The sequence below is a fragment of the Acanthopagrus latus genome, chromosome 5 (genome assembly GCF_904848185.1).
Source record: "Acanthopagrus latus isolate v.2019 chromosome 5, fAcaLat1.1, whole genome shotgun sequence".
Lineage (NCBI taxonomy): Eukaryota > Metazoa > Chordata > Actinopteri > Spariformes > Sparidae > Acanthopagrus > Acanthopagrus latus.
The window spans coordinates 15384011-15408959 of NC_051043.1; the positions used below are offsets into that span (position 1 = coordinate 15384011).

General features: G+C 39.0%; 1 protein-coding gene across 5 annotated transcripts in view; it reads left to right on the forward strand.

The window, feature by feature from the left end:
- cfap299 (cilia and flagella associated protein 299) overlaps positions 1-24949 on the forward strand; it is a 75449-nt gene that overhangs the window by 14649 nt on the left and 35851 nt on the right. For all 5 annotated transcript variants that reach the window (XM_037099021.1, XM_037099023.1, XM_037099022.1 and 2 more), the window contains exon 3: positions 2168-2258. In XM_037099021.1, coding sequence (XP_036954916.1) covers positions 2168-2258 — 91 coding nt within the window. The remainder of the gene's footprint in view (positions 1-2167; positions 2259-24949) is intronic.

Consider the following 24949-nt stretch of genomic DNA (forward strand, 5'->3'; position numbering starts at 1 on the left):
CGGGAAGGTTGGGATTAGGGCTAACCTCAGTACTAATTTAATGCAGAGCAAGTGTGTCTATAAGAGCAAGTCTCAAAAACTGAGATTCGATCTGATCAGAATCCTGATTTTCTTTATCTTTTCTTTGATCAGTAATTTCTCAATTTAAATCCTAATTTATCAAGTTGATAATGTTACTGTATAGCTATCTTGGGCAGAATTTCAGCTTTTCTTACTCAGTTTTGCATGATCAGTGTCTAGTGTGGAACATGGAAATACATTTCTTTTTTACAAGTTAGTCATGTTACATGTGGGGAATTTGCTTGCAAGTTTTGTCCACTCTTCCCTCTAGTACACACCTTTCTCATGAAATAGACCTGTCAATTATTTTTCAGCTTTTCTTAAACTAAAAAAGGTGTTATGTAGGACATTCTTTATTAAACTATGGTTAAAGATTGAGTAATGGTTTGGTACAGGCGCTGAATTGAAAAGGAACTGTAGGTCAGCCTGACATGGCAGTGACGTAATTAGCTTATCGTGCATATCTTATCACCTATTGATATGTGTACATGACCTTAATTATTTGTGCTGACCTCAATATTGCCTGCATGTTTTCATGCAGTTCATGTTAACAGAACCTGAAAAGTCAATTTTATGTATATATTTTCTATAGAATATTCTAAAGATTGTTTCACATTCCAATTTCACTGTCTAAATACTCATAAGAATAGATAGTTTATAGCTCATTGAAAGGCTGTACTATATTATTTTGGTCTTACATCACAATATTATTATTTAACTCACTTATGTCTTGGACAATATGTCATCAGTGATAATATTGAAGAATTGCCAGTGATACCCAGCTGTACTTCTGTGATGTGTTAGTCCAAGTATTCTTGAACAAAGCACCTCATCAATGCCAAACTCAAGCAAGTAGGTCAGTTAGTCCCACACCTGCAGGTCCTGCACGATATGACTACAAATATGCCATTGCTTCATCGGAGTGATTTTATTTACAAGGATGAAGCTAACTGAATAAAATTGGATCAGTTATGGTTGAAATACATGAAAAAATAGAAGGAAAAAAAAGACTTGAAGAGAAAGTTCATGGACACGACAAACATGCAAAACAAAAATTAAGAATATTTGATATAGATTATTTTTTCAGATAGCTAAAGTCAACAGAAAAGGTGTTGTAATGTTAACCACTCTACTGTATCCTTGATTTAGTGACGGGCCTTTCTTCTTTTGCTTTTGTTAACCACAGCTGAAGGTCACCAATGACCTGTTTACTGCCTTTAAGATGTTTTAACTCGGTGCGGAGCTGATGAATGTTTTGCAGAGTCAATTCTGGAGGCATGCCAGAGCTCTGTTGCTCGTACTGCAGTGTAAACTGTTCAAATATTAGTGCCAATGTTGTTTCAGGTGTGGATACATTGGTGTGCGCCAAGACCATGTTTCCATGGAAACAGGCCAGCCGAAGTGTAAAAAGCTGCCACAGCATCGTACAAAGTCATTAAACTCTGATATGATTAATATTCCTCTGCATACTGAAATGAGCGAAGGCAGCTGTGACATTCGAACATTCTGAAATTCTTTATCAATTTTGTACTTTTCATATTTCTGTCAGACTTAAAATATGGCTTATCGACAATATTTATGAGCATTTGAGTTGGTATTTGGAGTATTTGGGAGTGTTGTGGGAGCTTGGCAGCTTGGTGACCCAGTCTTGGCTGACATACTACATGCCGGCTTGTTTCTACCTCAGGACTTTTGATGACATGTCATTCTGGCTTTTTGTTCAATCTTGTATATTCATTATTTAATGAAAACGTATTTGAAAATGTTTGTGTACATTGTAATTAGGATATGCATCATTTTGTGCTTACAAACTGTCAGGACAGTCAGTGAGACATGGAAAGGTTTCAGGATCAATATCTTTCCTCTACAGTGTCAAAGTAAATAAAACCTATCAAACATTTTCACTCCATCCACTTTAATCAAGAATATTAGCAGTATTATTAAATTGTCTAAGGTTGGAGCAGAGGTAGGCCAGAGTACCCTGGAACTTCAGTGTGTTCAAGGGTGAAAAGCTTCCATAAAGAACCTTTAAGGCTTCATGTGACTTTTTTTTTTTTTTTCAGGTTAAGAGAAACATTTCAAACCGTTTGAGTGTTGTCTTTTCCAGGACACTGGCAAGTGCAGGAAAAGAACTCAAAGATAACTTCCTGAAAGCCCTGGCAGAGCGAGAGGAGGCCAACCGCAGTGGGAAAATGACTGTGAGTACATTATTACAGCACTCCAATTGCTACGTAATGGGATTCCCTTCAAATATTTCTGCAATTCCATTAGGATGGGAACAAAATCCATACTGTGTCAAGTTGACTGGAAAGGCCCCCTGCCCCATCCCTCCCTGTATACCATGAAAGCCAGCTGCCCGCCTCTCTTCCATCTATAAAACCCTGTGTACCAAACTACCTTGTCCTTGGTGTGCTTTTCAGATTGAACTGGGGGAACTTGTGTTTAGAGTTTTAAGTAGAAGCCTAAAGGGGAATAACCAACTGAACTCTATGATTCTTCCTTGGATCAACTTCTGCCTTATTTTTAGCATGAAATTAGATTGTTATAGTTATTATATGCCATCACTTGTGATTCTTCCGTACTTCAATGACAGATACCATTAATAGTATTAATACAGATTAGAGTCAATAACATGTTGTATTCTTGAAACTGTAAATATTTCCCATGAAGCTAAGTGGAGAGTAGTTAAGAACAATGTAGAGTTTCTGCATCTGTGTCTAAAAGGGTCAGCGTTTTGTGTGGTCCATGCAGACTTTATGTGTGACCTGACATATACACATGTGTCTTTGTGAGCCTGTCCTTAACAGAAAAACAGTCATCTTGGTCAAAACATAGAGCAGCTTGCAACAATAACAACCCGTATTTATGTTTGTTGTGAGGCGGCAACCCCTAGTGGCTGCAGCAGTTATTACAGCTGTAAAGGAGGAAGTGAGAAGAAGGAGTATAAAGAGTGACTTTTGGGATGTGAAGCATCAAGACAAAGTCGTATGTTGATGCTGGTGGTAGTACAGTACCAACCAGATATTTTTAGTCTCACGTCAACACACGGCATCTAAGTTAAGGACTCCTTTTTTCCAATGATTTGACTGATATCACTTAGGTTATCTAAAATATTTAAAGTGGTTTGGTGGCAGGGATTTATGCGATTCGGCTTGAGGTGCAGACGACTCTCTCAACAATGAGAACTGTTGCGCTGTCTTGGTTGCCACAGCTCTTTAATGTTGCCTGGAAGATGCAGGTTTGCACATTGATTACATTTGCTTTGTAGACTAGGAGAGGTCTTACATCAATGTAGAAATGTATTGCAGGCTTTTGCTTCTCACTGTCCAGCCCTTGTTTATTGGCAGCGAAAGCTGTCTCCATATTCTCCGAAATGAGGCAGTTGCAGTTGAGCTCTGCAAAGGCCTCGTCACAGATTCTGTTTAAGATTTTCATGGACAGAATCTCCAGGTGCAGCTGATGAGTAGAGAGAGTCTGGTTGGCTTCAGCAGACCTAGACCTCCGGCACACACTGGGACAGCTTGCAACAGAGTGTGAAGCAGTTGGAATGAAATTCCTCCTCACGTCTGAGGTACTCTGCCAGAAAATGGTCAGAAAATGCCTCATTTGGTTTGGGAGAGAGTTGCTGGTCCAAGTGAAAGAGTTCATTTATCAATAGGCCCTGTGTCAGATTGAGGGTAAAAAGGAGCAGGAGATCAAAGGTTGGTATTGGTTCAGCACTCAAATCTTAATTTACCATGGAAATCATGTTTGTGTAAATGAAACCTAAAGATTTACATTTTGTTGCTACTTCATGAACTTATTTTTATTGATATATATAACCAAAATTAGGATCTATCACTGACATTCACTTAAACCAAAGTGAATCCTTTCATTTTATGACTTTTTCACAAATTGAAAATATGTTTCCTAACCTTAACCAGTTAGGAAAGTGCTTTTGTTGACTGGATGCACCATGGATTCTGGAGTGACAGTCCCTGATAATGTATGCAGCCATCAATCCTGCCAACCTCCTAGCGACTCCAGCATGGTTCATAAATTTTGTATGTCGGGCAAACGATCGTGATGCAGGCACAGAAAAAAAAATCAAAAATCCATGTCCATGTATACTTATCCTATAGATTATATTGTTTAGTAATTCTACAAACTACCGTGATACTGTTACACATCTGTCCAAGAAGTCAAGTTTAGATGTTAAATGAGCCCTACAGTGTGTCTACTTATAGTTTATATGTACTGTTTTCCAGGGATTGTACTTAGCACATGCACTGTTCTGCAGGGAGGTATATTAGTTTTGATTGACTTCAAATGATCCATTTACGAGATGTGAATACAAAAAATAATTTCAGTTTCACCTCCATTTACATGCCCCTATGGGCTTTGCAATTATGAGATCACATAGTGCATGGAAGGGAGCAGAGGTGGTAACACCAGAAGTTTTCCCACTGGATGTTCACTGTGTAAACAGTACCATGCAAAAGCCTTCTTCCTTGTCAGCCCTTCATACCTTCAGCCATTGAAGAGATATACGAATAGCTCTTCCCTTTCAAAGAAAACTCCAATGAAATATTAAGTGATTTAGAATATCTGTTCCCATTTACAGAAAGGAGAGCCGGAATAAAAACAAGCAAAATATCGTGTTGTCTATTACCGACTTTGTTTTGCTGACATTATATTTTCCCACCTCTCCTTATTTTTCATCTCTTAAGAGCTTCCTTTGCTGAAAAATCCGATGGGGAAGGTGTTTATTTTCCTTTGAGCCCCGCTCTGTTTAAAATTGAACCCACATCTGTGCGCTTAATACCTCTGGTCTTTGAAACTGTTTCAGTAACAGGTAATCTTTATACAGTTTGACAAGGCTTGACCTCATTGGTGTATTTACATAACACAGATGTATTTGCACATGTGTGGACATACAGTAAAACCTGTGTTATACCCTGATTCATACACATTTTAAATTCATATAGAACTTTATGTATATTTTTTAATATTTGAAATGTAATTTGCTAGTATGCATCGTTCCATATAGTACTCATACATATGTTACAGATGCTGTTTTTTCATCTGCTAAAAATTGCTAACAATTATGCAGCATGAAGACGTTGGATGTGGTTTGGATTTCCTCCCTGTGCACCTAAAATCCTCTTTATGAAAGTGTCAAATTACCCAAGTTAATCTTTGATAAGGTTCAATAATAAGACCACCCAGCGCTGTCGTAAGGTATCTCTCACACAGCTGAATGTGGGCTTTCTTTTTGAAACACATGACTCAAGCTCCTATCTGCCACGCTGCTCAAACCAGAGGATCAGTCCCACTAACACGTTCCAGGTCCTCATATCTGCACTTTTGTACGCACTCTAATGCAAAGCAGTCCTTGTCCTACATGTGTTTTTCACTCTTTTCCGTCATTTTTTATGTTTGCACATTATTGTTATTTCAAGTCATTTTTAATTGTGCATGCTTTAACAGACTCACCAGCTTTGCATGAAACGTATCAGCCAGACTTTCATGGTCAATTCCACATGTTCTCAAACACAAATTGCTTGATCAGTTTTATTTGACTTTAAATGTCCACTGTCTTTATCGTAAACTCAACCAGTGTTTGCTGACACTGTCTCAGGTGTCATCTACTTAATTTATCAAAAAGGGTTTCATTGTTGTTGTGAAGGTCTGTTAGGACATGGAAAATCATCCATTTCAGGTGCACAATGGATGAGGAAAAAAAATACTTAAAGTTGAGTTATTGGCTCTCCTTTAAATGGATGACATTTTCATTGTCATCTTCCGTCTCATTCATCAGAGGGGTCACTCTTTTCTCCTCCTTTCATGTCATGCTCAGCCTTTCAAGTCAGGTTGAAATTACACCTGTCAGTTAATACACTTGTCAGGTTATTCTGCCTCTTCTGCCCTGCCCCAAATGGCATAACAAAAGATTGATAGCAGACATGTCTCTTGATGAACAGAGCTCGTCTTCCCTTTGTGAGCAATCCTGACCCCCTCATGTCTCCCTCTCTTTAGGATGGAAGCAAAGGAATACTGGGAAGACTATTTTGAATTGAAAATAATGACTTTTACAAATGTTTGCTTCCAGTTTTCTCAGAAGTTTTTTTGTCTGTAGAAGGAGCCCTCAACTATCTCTCTGATCAGCTGAACTTGTAAAGCTTTCAGTGCATTGCTTTCATTGTGTTTTTGCTTCCCCGGCCCTGTTGCGAAAGCTGCTTCACTGCCAAAAGTCACACACAAACAAAAGCTGCACCTGGGCAGCTTTGGCTTTATTTGCACTGGGTAAGAAGTTAAGTTTTTTATCAAATCCAGGTCACACCTGCGCAGGATGCCTGAGGGTGTCCATTGTTCAGAGGTTCACATCTGAAACTGAAGGTGTGCTGCTACCACCCACCCTGTTCCCTGTTTGTTTTCTGTTGTTTGTTGAGAGGCTCTGATGTTATCAATGTGGAATTGCAACAGATCAAATTAATGTTAAACGAATGAATGGGCACAGATAAAAGCAGTTCTGCATACACTTGACTATATGTTATTTGTAGGGTTCTTCAGCCAAAAGTGATATACATACAATACTTTAAGTGGGGCCAGTGTCCATAATCTCTAAGGTGAAGAAGGTGAACAAAAATGGCACATTGATGTGGCATGATGATCATAGCTACTAAAATACACCTAAATTTAACTTTTATTTGTCTCCCACCAACCAAACCACATTCATTTACCATTTAATTACTAAAATCATAGCATAAGATGGTATCATTTCATCAGCAGTTGAATAACATGGTTACGCAGGGTGCACTATAAAGTAATTTAATGATAGATATGATGAATGATGATGATCATGTATTTCACCTTCATCAAACTTGAATTTTAGTCTGTTGAATCATTTTTTTTTTTTTTTTTAGATACAAATCAATTTTGAATGACTAAAGAACACAGTGAACCCTGAAAGTAAACATTCACAACCCTGAAGAGGCTAATAAATATGTTTCTTATTTCATTGGTAAAGCCATCACTCACTCTTTAACAAGAGGGTACTTCACTGAAACAAAGCACCTGTGTTGACAGGTGCATTGCCAGGAATTAGTTTGTTTGCTCTCAGCTCATTCCCGAGCAGCAGGGCTATCACAGAAGTTCATTTGTTGTGTAAGTAGTAAAGTAAAGAAAATATAATGAAACATAACACAGTAGTCTCAGAAAAAAGGACTCATTCATGTATTATATATGTGAGAATGGTCAACAAAAACAAAAGGTATGGTTAAAAAAAATAAAAAGGCTGGAGCGTAAGGGCCAGTAGTCCCAGTTACATAATGTAAGCGTGTGCATACATGGAGGCATTTCAGTGTTGAGTGACACTGTGAGCAAGCGCTAACACTTTATTTATCAGATATATATTCTGCTGTGCATTGTTCATGAATCACTTTGTTTGTGGATGTTGTATTAATGGTTACGTCGGATTGAATATGTAGATAAATTAGACACAAGTTTATGAAAGTTACACACAGTATTATTGTTCTTGGAGCTGGAACAGTGGGTTGTAAATTATGTATTCCTTTTTTTTTTGTCATAATGGAGAAATGGCCTTTGCCTTAATATTTTGAAACTGATTTGTATGTAACTCATTTAAAGTCGAGACTCACCTTTCATTTTGTTCACTATGAATGTTGATTTTTAAAATTAAGACACTTGAGAAACCTCTCCAGTGTCACACCCCCGCCCCCCCAACTCTACTATTTTGTTCGACTAATTTGATGGTTTAGAAATGATTTTCAGTCTCCCACCCTTTCAGTTGTGGAATTTAGCTGGTTGGCCTGCGCTGCGTGTCTCATGCCCAGAGGGGACATCCTGCATAAAGGAAGTGTTTGTCTTTGGTCTGTGGACCCAGCGAGTTCTGTATTGATAAGCTCCTGTCGCTATAGATAATAAGGTGGTCAGTCATGCAGCCCAGAGATCAAGTATAGCATTGAAATTAAAGAGGAATTCCCAGCCCTATTGCATTACAAGCTGTGTGTGTGTCCCTCCTGCCCAGTTCCTTTGTCCTTGTCATGGGCAGTAAAAATAACAATGGCAAGTTTGATTTCAAAGCAGCAGGACGAAGGTGGACAGCCTTTAGAAAGGAAAGAGTCCTGCAGGGCTATCATATGACCTTGACTTGAATGGTGTCACAGAGTTGTGGAGAGGTGGGGATAAGGCCCCAGCAGTTTGCAACCATCTATCAAGTGGACAAAAAGGACTTTTTGTCTGGAGAAGCAACCATTGTGATATTTGAGAATCTGATCAGCATCTGTTTTCTTTCTTTAGTCCAAGGACTTGATTTTCATTTGATGCAGGCAGAAAAATCTACATGATTATACCATAAATGACACAAAACCAGCTCTGATGTTGTGTTATTCTGGCTCCTGATTCATGTGACCGCTTCCCCTGTAGCTTTAAACCGTAATACTTGGACTGCAGTTTCTCACAGTTGCAGATCTTGAGGGAAAACCCTATAGAGTAATTGCGAAATATTACAAGATGTTAATTACAAGATGTGAATTTCATGGCTAGGGTCTTAGTCTATAAAAAGAAAATGGATAGCCAAATCATTATGTGTTATGTTAGTCCAGGCAGCCAACATGGCAGCTGTGCCCTGTCTCTAAGTGCACCATATCTGCCACTGCATTTGTAAAGGAATGGGGAAGAGGCTGACTAAACCACTCTCTTGTTATATACAGCACAAATGTTTTTTAGAGTTCTTTATCAATTTTAATTGATTAATTATAGTAAACCAAAAACAATCTGAATCAATATTATTGAGGCAAAGATTCCTCTAAGTGATGCAGCTGACATCAATAGCAAAGCTCTGACACGCAATGTTTCCTTGAATGAAAGCATAATTAGTTGGGAGACAAATCCAGTGAGAACATGCTGTGGGCCATTTGGAAGCCATTTCAGGGTGAATGAAAGGTTTGTTTACGCATGAAATCAAACATCACATGATATACCAGACATGTCTCAGGATGCAAGTGGCACTGCTCTCCTCACTCTTCTGCCACTGAAAGCCTGGATGAGCCCCACTATAATGATTTCTTCTGCCCCCTCCCTCCTGTGAACAGCTGCTATTGTCCAGAGAGATTGCCCCAAAAATGTGGCCCCTGGACCATTTTCAGAGCAAATGAAAACGGATACACTTAATCTAATCTCTTGGGATTGTTTTTCTTTTTTTTTTTTTGTAACTGCATTTGTGCATTTGGTGGATTTTCTTTTTTCCCCCCGAATGCTTTGTGAACACATTTGAGCTGTGGCCCATCACCATCAACACACCCATCAGCTTGATTTGCTACTGGGAAGATGGGGAATCATATTAAGCCCTCTGCTTGGTATCAAAGGAAGTCTTACATTAAGTGGAGGCCATCTGGGAGTCTGGATAAACTACGACTGCTCTTTGTCCCCAGTTTGTAAGAGCTCTTATTTTGGACACAGTTGAAGATTCATTGGAAGGCAGATTATTGAGGGGATTACTTTATTTTCTTTTGGTATTAAGGTGGTCCCTTGTGCTTCATGTTGGATTAATAGCTCTTAAATCACAGGCAACAAAGAGTGTAGATACACAAGAGCTTACATTCATGTGGTGCCTTTCTACTGGAGCAACGTTTCAAGTAATGTAGGTCCAAATACTAATTTTCCAATGTATATAACAAGCTTTTATCTTTTATGCACATTATGTACCTTTATAAAGCCAAAATTGTGATTGACTATATGTCAGATGCTATTTGGTAGGCGACTGAAGCAGGGTTTAAGTTATTTTGTATTTATCTTTTGTTCAGTGGGAAAATCTGTTGAAGTCAAACATTTTAAAATCTCTACGGTCATATTGTGTGGTGGAAATAAATCCTTTCAAAGCACATATTGAATTGTATCAAAGGTGGATAAATCGATTGATAGAACTGACCTGAACTTGAACACACTGACAAATACACCCTTGATCTGTACTGTTTCACACTAGCTTGGGGCTAACGCACCGTAAGGTATTCCTGCTGTTTTGGGGCGACTAAACATTTGCACAAATATAATGAATAAACACAGGACACATCAATAAACAACCATTTCTCATTAATAGTAGTAGCAGTAGGGTAAAGGGAAGCAGATTTTCTGTGTATTCATAAATCATCTGAGACATTTAATCATCCGGATTCTGTCATTTTAAAACCTTGAATGTAGCTGAAGGTCTGTAATATGCCTTCAGAACTCATTTGCAGAGTTCAGTTTGGCCTGAACATTTCCGTTTGACATGTCAAGGTCACAGTCTTCTCTCTGTCCGACACATTTAATACTGTGAAGCTGAAATCATCCATTGCTGTAATCAGTAATTATTTATAGCCATATCTTTTGCATTCCTTTCATTTGCACTTGTCATGGTCTCATGAACCTCAGCATGTTTTCACTTCAACTCCCATCTATGTAGTAGAAGACACAGGGTGCTTGTGCTTGTTTTATGCTGGGGAGGATTGAACATCTGTGTTAAATACTACCTAAGGGTTTCTGGCTTGTCCCTGGAGGAATGTGCACCTGCCATGTGCAGGCGGTGTTTTTTAGACTCCTTAGGCTCAACATCAACACTTTGTATAACAGGTCCTATGATAAACCTGCTGCACTCTGAAATATAGTCACTTAAACACCTTTAAATCAACAAATATCGATAAAAGTGCACAACAAAAAAAACATCTTATCTAATCTAATTCTTCAAATTAATTTACAGAAGCACATTCTGAGGGAACAAAATATATTGATGTAGTCATACATCGCTGCCTTTGTTTACATTTCCTCTGCGTCCCATCCTGATTACATCATCCCTTTGGATTCTCCTCCAAAACAGTGATTAGATCTCTCCAGTTTGTGTCTGGACCGATCTTCTTCCTGGCCTTCTGTCAGGGAGGAAAGCCAAGGGTTACTCATAGTCTGAATTTAAACTGTGTGACTCAACTGATGCTACAGGTGCAGTTATCCTTGAGCAATTTGTAACTACTGTATCCATCTTAAAGAAGAGAATATACTGTATGTACCAGATTCAGCCCATCCCCACCAAAACCACATTTGTAAAGGTTGTCTGTGCAAGCAGCTTACTGTAACCCATATTTACGTGTATTGTAAGGCAACTACATCTAGTGGTAGAAGTCACAATGTCAGGTATGAAGAAGGCAGCCCAGTCACCAGGATAAAATGTTAGTAGCTGAAGTTTCTTTAAACTAGAAATTCAAGTGTGTACATGTCATTGGCTACAAAACATATCATATCATGTTCACATTACCTGTTTATTACCTGTCTTTCATGTTAGTTGGGGGCGACAATTCGATTTCGATTCGAACCTTGTTTCAGTTGTCCAGGTGATGAGGTTAATGAGACTTTGGGAAATCCCTAATGGTATTTCTGGTTACCAAAACAGGTAATTAAAGCTAAAATATGATCTTTTTATAACCCTAACTGAGCTGTTTCTGTACCTAAACCCAACCAGAGCATAAGCGATGAGTCTTGACAAGAGAAAAAAGATTATTTACATGTTTAACTTTACTTATTTTCATATTTAACTTCTACGTGACATACGTGATTTACATCACATACTGTATATAACTTAAGTTGTTTTAGTAGTGAACTTATTTCAACCCAGACCATGATCTTCCTAAAACTTGCCACGTAATTCTGGTGCCTAAACCTATCTAGCAACTGTTTCACAACATCAGCCACAGGACTACAAAGGTCAGGTTGCTGGTACTCCCCAGCACTCATACTGGATCATGTTGTTCTAGGAAAGTTAGTCTAACCTACTGAGACGTTTATGTATGAGTATACATTTTGATTGATCTTCTGCAGGTGAGAGCACAAATCATCAACTGATCTGGAGTCCTCATTTTGTAAATTTAAGTCTCAACTATTCATGTAATGCAGAAAAAGGTCTGTTTTACTACAACATTTTAAAGATGATAATTCCACAAGGTGACAGGCAGTGTAGCCAAGTATCTGTTGGATGCTGTTCAGGATCAAGTGGATTAAAGTAATGCGAGCATCCAGCCTACAGGAATCTATCAAACTGGACAGCCACCCTCCTAAAGTAGATCTTGAAGCCATTCTGCAGCTCTAGTTATCAGTCTGTTTAATACTCTAAGAAAAATCTCGCCTTAGTGTGCAACCTCCTTCACACTTAGCTATGTGTATATTCTTTCAGCTCTCCCAAGGTTCACTAGGTGATTGGCTAACAAGGTAGCCCCATGAGTGATGAAGGAATCCATTTATGGTCAAAACATTGATACCCAATCTGGGAATTCAGTTGATGCTTCATCGCTCTTTGCAACATATGGAGCACATTCTGCAGAATCTTCTTTGTTTTATCACTACACACTGGACTGCTTTGGCTGTGTATTATTCCACCTGAGTAAATACTGGACGGCATCTCTCCTACTTAGAACAGTGCACATGTCTTCCAGAGGCTTCTAGGCCTCAGCCCCTGTACCTTCTCACCATGTCATCGGCCCACAAACAGTCTCATCCCTCTCTGCCATCTAAGATCAAGTCCAGGAGTTTGGTGTTTTTTTTATTTGTATCCTGAGAGACCAGCTGCCGTTGATAGACAGTTTCTCATCAGGTCAGTGTTAGCGTGTCTCTCTGTTTCCTACACACTGTCTCACTTAAATGCCTAAGATTTGAGCTCATGGTTTAACTTTCAAGCTTCTAAAATAGACAGGCAGAATTCTCGGCATATTTTCATGTCATTGTAATGCATATTAACACATGTATGAGGTTCCTGCCAGAGAGAAATGCAGATGGTTTGAGTCTATTAACAAATACAAAGGACTCAGTTTAGAGCTACCTGCTATTAAACAAAGGAGATTTTTATTTTGGGGCCTGTTTTCATTAAGTAAACCTAGTCATGTGTGTCATCCAACAATCACAATGTTTATTTAACTTGGTTGATAGAAAATGCCTACATCACGTGCTAGTTTACATAGAAGTGGTATTTTTTCATGACATTATTTCAAAATGTATACATCTCATTCACCTAAAATGCATGTTGGATGCTCTAATATCTCATTAATGACAACATTTTTACTAGGGATGCATGAATTGGATCTTTTCAGCCGATACTGGTACCCAATAGTTCATAACCTGTAGTTTATGCACCCCTGAGGGTAAAAAAGCTAAGATCTAGTGGGAACTGATGGATGATTTATCATTCATAGCACTAAGAAGATTTATTGTGTTTAATTAATATACTTTTTCCCTCCTCGAACACTTGTTTATTGCAAGTTAGAACTGTGCTGTCTTCTTCTGAACTTGACAAAAAACAACACCCACTCAAGCGACAACATGTGTGGCTCCTGTCTACATTGCGTGGCAGCAGCTCTACGTCATGAATGCGACAACAGAATTGTTGCTTTTCTTCTTCTTCTTCTTTTCTCTTGTTAATTGTTTATTGATACCTTTGAAGATGCATTCCGCAACATACATAATTTTTCTGCCGTGAACCAATAACTGAAATTTTCCATTATCGGGCTGATCATTTCTCGGCCTGATGTATATCATGCATCCCTAATTTTTACCAAATTAAGTTTAGAGGCAGTTTGGCCACTGACCAAAGAAAATGAGTTGAAAATTATAGTTTAGCCCAAACTAGTACTTTGTCTGAGATGTCACTATTGGGTAGAAATCAAAGATGCTGACAAAGCTACAGAGACCATGAACACATTCACTTAAACCTTTCTGAACAACAGATCTAGGCAGAAAAATGTCAGTATTGGTTCTTAACAAAAAGAGCACAACAATTAAAAAACACAGAGAACAGAACTGACATAATTGTGTTGTTTTGTTTGTGTAACGAGGAAGAAGACACTCTCATACATTAATTACACAGTACACTTAACCAAAGATGTGTGTTAAAACAAGAAAGAATAAACACTTATGTTTGTTAATGTGTGCAGCTGCTGTGAAATGTGAAAAAAAAAAAAAACATGTACCATGCTGGGATTTTATCTGACACTGCAATAAGTCACATGTGGATGTTGAAACTGATTTTGCTTTAATGAGGCTTGTTGGAAGGCAAAGAAGAGTGAAAATGTGCACGCCCATATTTGTCAGGACGGCAATATGTAACCTATTTATCTTGTGCCAGATAGTGAGCTCTGGAGACTTGTATGCAATATATTTTGAAAGCTTCAGGATGGCTATGTATGACTTAATAGTCAGTTAGTCTTGTAGTGATGAGCAGTTTTCCTTAACTACATGTGTGTTTTTAAGGAATACTTTTTTTTGCGCCAGTAATTCTTAAGTTTACCTTCAGTAATTCCTTTGATTGAGTGCCCTCAGCCAAAAACAGCAAAGAGGCCTGAATGGTTACTTTCAAATACTGTGTAATATGTCAAGAAATGTCTCCTTGTCTTTCTATGACCATGCCAGTTGTTTGCTTTCCTGTGTGTCACGTAGTTGAAAGCAGTTAGTGTCAAAGGAGAGAAAGGAACAAGACAATTTGTTGGCATTGCATGGGATAGAGAAATAGAATATCAAAAGCATTGGGTCCTGGGTCAGGTTCAGCTCTGAAATGTTGCAGTTCTCTGGTAACTCACAGCTTGTGTCAGGAAAGGCACCCGAAACCTCAGCTGTTGTCTAATTTCCCTCCACTTTGCTCTCCCATCATTTTGTGCCGCCGTGTCATTAACAAGGCACCAGATGCTTTTTCCTTTTTGTTTACATGTTGCTCTAAACATGAGAAAGATCCTTCCTGGGAAGAGTCCTCAAACAGGACGCGCTACACTTTCCAGCTACAGTAACATTGTTTTGCTTGCAGTAAATAGAGACTAACTTGGATGTTAGCATCAGACTGAACACATGACAATAGAAAACAACTAGAATGGTGCTTAGTAGAGTGCATACCTCTGCCAAGGCCCAACGGTCCAGATTCAATCAAGTTTAATATGAAATTTAATATCAAATTAAACATAACTCAGATACAATTATTTTAATACATTATTCTTGGTGAAATTAACAGAAATGTTGAAAAACATCTTGCAAGGCAAAGGAAGTGAGAACAAATTCCTGGATCCACCCCTTTTTTCTGGATCCACACCAAAGGTTAACAGAATCTATTCTGGACCAAGACCCACCCTTAATTAAAGTTTGGTAGAAATCCCTTCAGTAGTTTTTGTTTAATTCTGCTGGCAATCCAACCAACCGGCCAACCAATAAACGGACATGGCGAGAACATAACCCCCTTGGCCGAGGTAAAAAAGACAAACAAACATCTGCCTAAAGAAACCCAAACTAATCAGTCAAGATCCAGGAAGAATGCATTCTTCACTGCTCAGCACAGAAACCACTGGTCCCACAAATCACTAAATAATACTGTTTATTACAGGAGCACACTACAACAAATGTTCTGTCTCCACTCCAAATGACAACCACACATATCCAAACTAACATTTGGCCACAGTTACCACAGTGGCTGGCCAGAACTCACCTGCTGCTTCAACTATTTTCTTTAGTTAGCTACCAAAGTGGCTGGTTCAGTAGATAAACCTCCAAACCACAGCCAGAACTGCCCAGTACTTAGGGCTGGTATTTACTCCCATCCTGCCCTCCTGGTCTTTTTTTCAGTTGTGTGCCCTTACAGTACTTCCAGCTTGACTGTATTTATCAGCGACCTATTTCCAGCCACCATCTGGCTCAGCTGATATCACACTGGTGTCCTGGTTGTTATATGGATACCTCCCCTCATTTATCTTTTCCCGCATTACAAAAAAACAAAACAAAATCTACCCATCTTGTCTTAGCAGAAAGCCGCCTGATATCAGCCAGCAGACAGCAGGAAAAGGGTGAAAAAGATAAACATGTTTGCACTACCGGACCTGTAGCATGACTCTTATTGCTTTGGACAGTGTTCGAGTTGTCTCACACCACAAGCCCCCTATTTAGTTATTTCAGAGCCACAGAAAGCAGAGATCAAACAAAATCACACTCTCTATTATTCTTTTCCTCTTGCAGGGCTGAACTGAAGTGCATTTCATGGTTTGAAAAACACAGTAAAAACACTGTGAATTCCTTGTGCTGCAGTGTGACAGCCGGCAATTGCAGGAGTCTCATGGCAAGCCCAAAGGGGGAGCTTCTCAGCAGAGCTGCAGGCCAACTAAAACAGAATCATGTTTGAACACCTATTTCCACTGGGAAGGGGGGAGGGGGAGCTCTGCAAGCTTTAATCAGGATCTTAAAACAGTTGAGCCTTTGATAAAGACTCCGCTCTGTACATTTATCTTATTCCTCTGAAGGCTCTGCTGGCTTATGTCATTCACTTTGATCCTACTTTTCTGAAGCGCCGTGTTGGACATATCTGCACTGCTGATAACACGCTGGTCAAGTTGTGATGTAGGAAAAAAAGGAAAAAGCCAATAGCCCTGACCCCACCTTCCCCTTCTCACCACTACATCCAAATGCACGAGTGCGTGTGGTACGCTGTGCCTCCCACTTCTTTTTTTTTTTTTTTTCCTCCTCCTGGAAACAGTGCCATTAATTTTCCGAGTGCTGTCATAAACATCACCTCCTGGTTAAAGAGGAGCTGTGACAGGGTGCTGCCCCACAATGTGCGAGGGCAACAATATTTGACTTGGACATGTTCCTGGTGATGAGGCCAAACCCTGTAGCAGGCCTCTTGGCAGATGTCATGCCTGAGTGCTTTGGAATAATGCTGATAGGAGCTGAGCTGGACTGGCCTATACCCATGATGGGCTCGGCTTTAATCTGTGCATCAGCATTCGGAGTGAACCAGGAAGTGGCACAAGACAACACTTGAGTTTTCATCCAGTTTATTTAAAACAAACAAAGGTGCAGAAAGAGTCCAGTTACTACTCTGGACGTTCTGTTTCAGATTTGAAAAAAAAAGCCTCTCATTTACTGGAAATGATGTTTTAGTGACGGCACAAGCGGTTTGTTTGGAATAAACACAAGAACTGGTGACTTAGCATGAGAAGCTAAAGCCACAATGGATGGACAGCTAAAAAAAATTCACTATGCACGCAGAAAAAAAACTTTATTAGTGGGAAATCCAAGGAGTAAATAAACACAAGGTTGCCCACATTTATTTGATTACAAGGTGATCTTTGCAAAAGTGCAAAAACACCACAGCGATGACCACTCTTAGTCAAACATGGGAACAAAGTGAAAGTATTAAGAGTCGTCACCCGTTTCATCAAATATGGATTAAAAAAAATCCTGCTTGTCCCAGTTCATAGTTCTTGAAAAGAATCAGAGCCAAACGATGCAGATGAAGGCTTAAAGGAAGTGCAGCCAGGAAGACAATGGGAATATTGAGAATTCCTCTGCGTCATTAGGGAAGACCAGGATTAGCAGAGACTTCCTGTTTGCGACTAGCTCGGGGGCCAGACCAGCCTGTGATGTTGGCATTAAAGAGAGACGATAACCTTTGAAAGGATACCTTAAACAGGCCAGCCACAGGGGGCATGTTTTCTTTCCCATGACACATTGAGCTGCCACTTAACCCACATGGAGCAAGTTCAGCCCACCTCCCTTTTCCTTCCCCCTCAGGGCCAACTGACGGATCATAAACTGATACTAAAAAAAGAGGTCGCACAGAGACATTTACGATAATGGTTTGTAAAATAACTTTCAAATTACAAGGAGGCGAGGTGTTCTGTTTTGTGTCTCACAGTTGTGGTCACTGCAGTGCCGCCATCTTTTGAGTTACACAGGTGTGAGCTGTTTGGTAGAGAGCTCTGTGGCACTTGACCCCATTATCACTGAAAGTTAGCTGCACTCGCTCAACACATTCGACTGAGCCTCATTTGTTTCTGACTGCTGTTTCTTACAGTTTGTCACTCAGATGTGAAAGCTTTTCTCCTGTATTTGCCCCCTTAAGGTGCCATATGTAAGAATTTCAGTTGAAAACATTAAAACATTAACTAAAGTCTGAGGAAGGTTTGATGTTATGACGTATGTGTATTTTTTTTGAACACTTATCAAATGCAAATGAGCTTGCTAACCAGCTAGCTTGTCCAGAACGTTCTGGTCTAAACAGTGAAGTGCCTTCTTTTGAACTCCACTGGTTACAAAAAGTATTATCATTCTACGTCATCATATGAGAAGATGACCGTACTTCTCATTTAACTTATTAACTCAGTAAACAGCTATTGAGACAGTCTTAATCTTTTGTTTTAGGTAAACATGATGTTCAATTTGTAAGTTATGGTCCCATTTAGAGTATAATAGACAATAAATCAGAGTTTGCTTGTGTTTGACATGCCACTACCATGGTGTGTCTTCCTGTGTCTTCTCAGTCAAATCCAACTGGGATGTCTTCCCCAGCACCTCCAGTGCCAAACTTGAAGCATTGAAATGGTAGCCATTATATCAATGGATGATATCATTGTAAGTGTTTTTTTTTTCTTTTTCTTAGAGTATAAAGTCTAATTTTTGCATGAAACATTGTAAAAGAAAGCACTTAAATTTTTTCAGTACAATGCAGTGTTTGATGACGATTTGTATCTTTTAAGATACAAACATGGACACATTAGCTACAAATTTATACTATATATTTGAAATTGATGGTGCATGTTTGAACAACATACTCTGCTTATGCCAAAGTAGCTCACATTGTTGAATATACTAATGGAGCTGCAGTGATGTATTTGGGATTTATTGTAAATCATGGACAACTACATTGGGTGAAACTCCCCTTATACCTTTTTTGAAACTTGAAAATCAAAATATGTAGAGATTATGGTTTGAAACTGCTGCTGTATTTGAATTGAAACAAATTTGTTACCATCCGAACCAGTTTTAAAGCTCAAGCTGTAAGGTTTCATGTGCATTGAATGTTTAGATTTACAGCTTTCACGTCGTTGTTTACCACTGATAAGATAAACAAGTCATCAAAATTTCTAAACACCGATTGGTTTGAATTCTGAGAACCTGACAATGTTGCGGAAATGTTTTGGCCTGAGCCTAAGCCTGTGTTAAGAGTGAGTTCATCCATCCATGTAACGTTTTAACCTTCGCCAGAATAAACACAACTAATAACCACTTCTCTACATAAACACAGACCCTTTGCATGAAAAAGGTGCTGAAGAATAACTCCAGCAGTAGCCTAAACGTTAGCTGTGCGCCCGTGACCGGGAAACTTGCACGGGCTGAAAAATTAATGTGTGGGGGAAGTGAAAAGCCAATGCTCAAGGGCACTTTTAAGTAGTACCAAGGTGCCCTTGAGCAAAGTGTTTAACCCCTGCTGCTCCAGTGGAACCCACTGCTCAGTGGTAGAAGAGTGGTGGGCAGCTTTTAGTGCATTTCGTGAATGAAAAAGAAGTCGACCTGAAGGATATTCATTGTAGTTTTGTCTATATTTTTGAACATTTTGCATGCAGTTTTTTTCAGTTGTTATCACATGCTCCTTGTGTGTGAAGGTCTACTAAAAGCACAGTTAGTTCCACCCAAAATACTGTTACATCATATTAGTATTTTAATCAGATGGAGAAATGTATTATGTCTAAGTTAACTTTGCAGGGGGCAGAAGGGTTTTGCAAAAATGATTTGATTGGCTATCTGAGTGATTTCTAAACATTTGAAAGACTGCCAGGTCATGGTCAAAATGACTTTGATTTTCTCAGAGTTGCATATTCCTAGCATGAAGCCTAGAGTTAAGTGGCAGACAAACAATATACAATACACATTTTACAAAATGTCAGCTATTAAATATTGATTTAAAAATACCAAAAAAAAAAAAAAACATGTTTAGTGTTGAAATTGTTGCATTATGCTCAGGTGATTGTAACTCTATAGAGCACAAGTTGAAAGAAACTGATTGATACTCACAGTCCTGTGAACAGGTCACTCATCTCGACCACCAAACAGGAGGCTGCCTCCTCATTGAGATGGTTGGCATTCTTGGTACTTTCTCTGACATGTTTGGTCTGTAACGAACAGGCTTTGAAAGCTTCTGTCAACGGCAGAAATGCCTAATAACGTGGAAAGAGTTTGTCTCAGGTCAAAAGAATTAACCTCAAGTTGTGTGCGTGGCTAAACTTGGATAAGAGTCAGACAAGGAGCATGATAGTCAGGTCTTTCAAGATTTATTTTGGGTCCCTCCCACTCTTAAAAACACACTTCAGTTAATTTTGTGTGGCCTGTTTGGTATGTGTAAGATTTCCTCCTCTTCCCACCACACATCCTCATTGTTCCCCACATAAGGACACTCAGCATACTTTCAGTTTAGCTGAAACTGAGGCTTTTGGGTATTGTGGCTTTCACTACCAGGACACGTTTGTCTTGTTAGCTTATTGATGTTCCTCTGTGGCTTAATGTTTTTAAATGGATAGGACAGTAACATTCCTTTGGGATGTTTTAGATGCAATAGCTTGTGTCTTGGTCCACTAACCCTTTATTTAGGGTTTTTATTTTACATGCTTAAGGTTGTTTCTTTTAACTTTTTGATTTTGAGCAACAGAAAAGATGGAAGAAGTTTATACTGTAAAACATAAGTAGAAGGTAAGTGTAGTCATAGTGTAAACAAGTTGTCAACGCCTTCCAAAGTGACCCAGATGACTATTCCAAAAATTAGGCATGAGTGTTTCCTGCTCTACCACCTCTGTGGTGAAGGTTTGATTAAGTTTAGACAACCAAACCCACAGTTTTATGGTTAGGAAAAAATTGTGGCCATTGTAATAAAAATGTTGACTTTCTGTGGACTCACACACATTGTACTCCCAACTATCCACCCCAACTGTCCTCCTAAGCCTACATGCAAACATTTGTGGCTGAAACCCACCACAAACGGGTGTGTCCAATGTGTGCAACCATCACAAAACTTTATATGGATTTAAAAAATAGCTCTGTATTTTGTTTTTTCAGCTGCATTGTTGTAATGCAACATCAAATAAAAAGATTGGACAAGAAGCAGCTGATCTTTGCAAGGCTAAGCTGCAAGCTAAGACCATTTGTATTATTTCAAAGGACAAAAAAAATTGATGCTTTGTACCAGTAAAACAGTGTCTCACTACTTTGCAACCTCGACTGTGACAAGACTATCATTATTATAACATGTCATTAACATTATCATGAGGTCTCAGCAATATAAAGGAATAGGGCTGCTACTAACAAATATTTTCAGAATTGATTATTCTTCAGATCATAATTTATCAACAGATTGTTTTAAAAAACACAAGAAAATAATAAGTGCTTTTGTCAAACCAACAATCCAAAACCAGCCCAGTCACCAGGATATAACATTAGCATTTAAGGTTTCTGCAAATCAGAGAGGTTGACATGTGTGTCTGACATGTGTGTCTGTGTGCTTATTAGCCACCTTTCACATCAGGAGGCAAAGAGGATGTTGGTAGTATTATTACAGGCCAGCAATGCTGCCAAATTTTTCTAACCCTAACCAAGTGGTTTTTGTGTGTGAGCCTAAACTGAAATAGAATCTTCAACATGACCAAAGGGAAAGTTGCAACATAAGGAAACATCAAGTTTAACTTACCTGTGTTTTTGCAGTAACTTACTTAGCTAACATTTATTCTGTTGATTGGGTTGCCAAAATCCACAAACTCTTCATTTTGTTCAAATGACTTGCTGCTTACCAAACAACGCCCGCTAGTGGCCATGTGACTTGTAACTGTAGTCTGTCAGAAGCAAAAGTAGAAACTGGGTGACATCATCACAGAACCAGAGAACCTCCTGGGGTGGAACTCGGGGTGGATGGATGGGTCAACAAAGTGATGTGGGAAACCATTTATTGCTTTGGTTTCCTACCAATGTCGGTTTTCTTTTAACCATGACAGGGTTCTTTCCCCATCCTTAACCAAGATGTTCTTATTTTAACCACGATCGTGATTCCCTAACCATTAACCAACTACTTTCTGTAACCCAAACCATGATATTTCTCAAACCCTAACTAATCTTTTCTCCTAAACTCAACCACCGTGATGGCAGATCAGGAAATGTATTGCATAAATCATTTCCATAATGACCATTTTTATCAAAAACTGTGAATTTTAGCATTTAGTTTTTAAGGACTTGCTGACTGGAGTTGTTTTGAATCCTCATCCTCTGCCATGCCGATTTATAATATGAACATCCTTAAACAATTACAACACTTGAGAGCACTTTGTTTGTATAGATTTCTAAATTTCAAAGGACAGTATTGCAGCTCACTATAGGCATATCTCTTATATTGCCACATTCAGTTTCCTAAACACAGTTTTTCCTCATCCTGAAGCATATCTGCCTCTTCAAAGGCCTAATCATAACCTTCTTTGGCGGTGTTTATTTCTGTCCGCTCAACCTTTAATTACTGGAATAACGGAATATCAATCTCTTGCAGGTCTTTCATTTGTTTGTGTTTGACCACCTAAATTATTATCTGCAGTTGGCCACCAGTAAAATCTTACCACATTTTGTCAAGGGAACATGGATGCAGATATAATTGGGGGACTGAGCTTTCTTCCTTCACCATCCCCCCTGACAGAGAGTGGTAATATAAGAGCATATTAATGTTCGGTCATACTGTCAGCTCTTTATTTATTTTTCAAATAGTTTGTCTAAAACAAAATAATTACAAGGTTTGTCTGCAAAATCTTCCTATTTAACGTTTAGGTAATATGGCTGTGTGCCTGCCATAAGAAAAACTGACCCACGTGTTGCTACACAGTGAATCACCTAATGCTCTGTAGGAATCTGCCTTTAACAAATACTTTGAATACTGCCTCAGTGAACAAAAGTAATTGAATGTAGTGCAAACATTTAGCTTAAGCTGTGCCCAGCCCGTGCCCCAGCACTCATTTGTCTGTCTTAAGAACTGATTGTGCTATGTACACTTTCCCTTTCAAAGCCTTACACCTGTGGCTTTGTCTGCTTGGGAATGTGTCCACAAATATAAGGCTCTGATAATGCTGCACCTGTTTAATAAGTTATTTTAAGCAGGGTAAACAGTAATCACGGAACAACTCATCATTATGCTGTGAGCAGGGCTATTAGAGCGGGTGTGTGTGTGTGTGTGTGTTGGTTTCAGTTCATAGGCACATAATTCTTTATACAGCTGCAAGAGCTCTATTTGAAGTTTTTTATATTAATGAGCGTAGTGGTGAAAAGACTTCTTATGGCTTTCAAAACAGACAAAATGATACTGATCTTTTATAAAGAGGGGCAGAGAGCAAAGTTCAGAGACTTTGGTTTCAATCAACCTTCCTCTGTGCGTTTTTATGTGAGAAAACACCTGTGTAATCATCCTAAATCATAGCTCTGAGCTCCAACAGCCCAGTTCCCACTAACTGGGATGCAATAGATTTGGCGTGTGTCCTAAATTTACGTCTGGTGTGGGATATCTTCACTTCTCTGACCACAAAAGTGATAAATTAACATTTATGATGAAAATAAATAAACCTATCAGACATCAGGGGATGCTCCATCCAGGGGAAAAAAAGAGTTAACAATGTTATCTTTTGTTTTTCTTGGCCTTTAGTATTCTTTGAGGTGAGGTTTGTATTAGATGTTTGTTTGCTGATGCCACATTATTAAAGACTTCTTACCTCTAGCTAGCATTTCAAGCCATCTTAATTTCACCTTTAATTAATTTGTTGTAGTTTTATCGTGACAGTATTTTTTTTTTTTTATAGCTATGCATTAGCTACTCAGTCAGTGTTTCTGCCATAACAAACTAAACCATTAGAGTATTACATTCCCAATCTGACTAGGCCTGATTCATTCATTTTAGAGCCCGACCTCGCCCAATTAATTCAAACCTTAGCCTAACCCACCTGAGCAACAGTCTGTTCAGCCTGCTGCCATCTGGCAAGAGATACAGAAGTATCCGCTGCCGCACCACTAGGCTACAGTGCAGCCTCTTAACACTTTCAAATGTTGCATAAAGGGTCTACAACTCAGATTTTTATTTTACAACCAAAAAGTTGAATCTGTAATGATGAAATTCATTTCCTAATTGATTATGCTCTCTGTCGTTCACAATAGCTTTAGTATATAGCGCAATACTTCATCAATTACAATGTGGCAGTTGGTCAAGTTTATTTGAGTTTATTTCTATTCCTCCATTGTTTATTTTAGCCATCGTCATAACCAGTGTGTAATATGTCAAATCTGACTAATGGTAAGATCAAAATCCATATGAGATGCCTTCACTGGGAGCCATAGCCTAACGTATTAATCCAGATACCTGTGTTGCTCTCAATGTCAGCATATGGCAGATCACATCGCATCGGGTGCTGCATTTATCTGTAATGCTCCCAGAGGGAAACTGTAGAGTCAGGGGATCATTCACTGTGGTTTCATCACTAAGCCTGAACCCTTTCACGTACAGGTCATCATGTGATCCGCTGTAAGTATACACTGAATATAGCAGCTATAATGGCAAGGTGTAAATTTCATATTTTTGGCCCAAAACACAACCTGACCATGCAGAATGCATGCAATAATGTGTTGAAGACTTGGATAATTTTAAATGAAAGCTGGCTGGAATCACAGTCTGTTTCATATAAACATAAGTTGAAGTGCTGACCAATGAACTTTAAAGCTTCCCTTGTATTACAAAGGCACCGATCCTAGCACCGAAGCATATCATTTGCACATTTGGTGTTGAGCTGACATTTCGAGCCTATTACAGTGAATGAAAGGGTTTGGCTTCAATTTAATTTGATGGACATATGGGCCATTGGAGGAATCACGCCTGTGACCTTTTTAGTTACAAGGTGGTTGCTGTAACCATGAGGCCACCCTGCTGCCTTCAGCACACCGGTGGTTTCTGGCTTGACTCCGTTATATTCTTAAATGTTAACAGACTTAATACAGTGGAACTCCATCATGTCACATGCAGTGAGTGGTAAGAAAAGCTGGTTCTCATTAGCTTATGGAATGG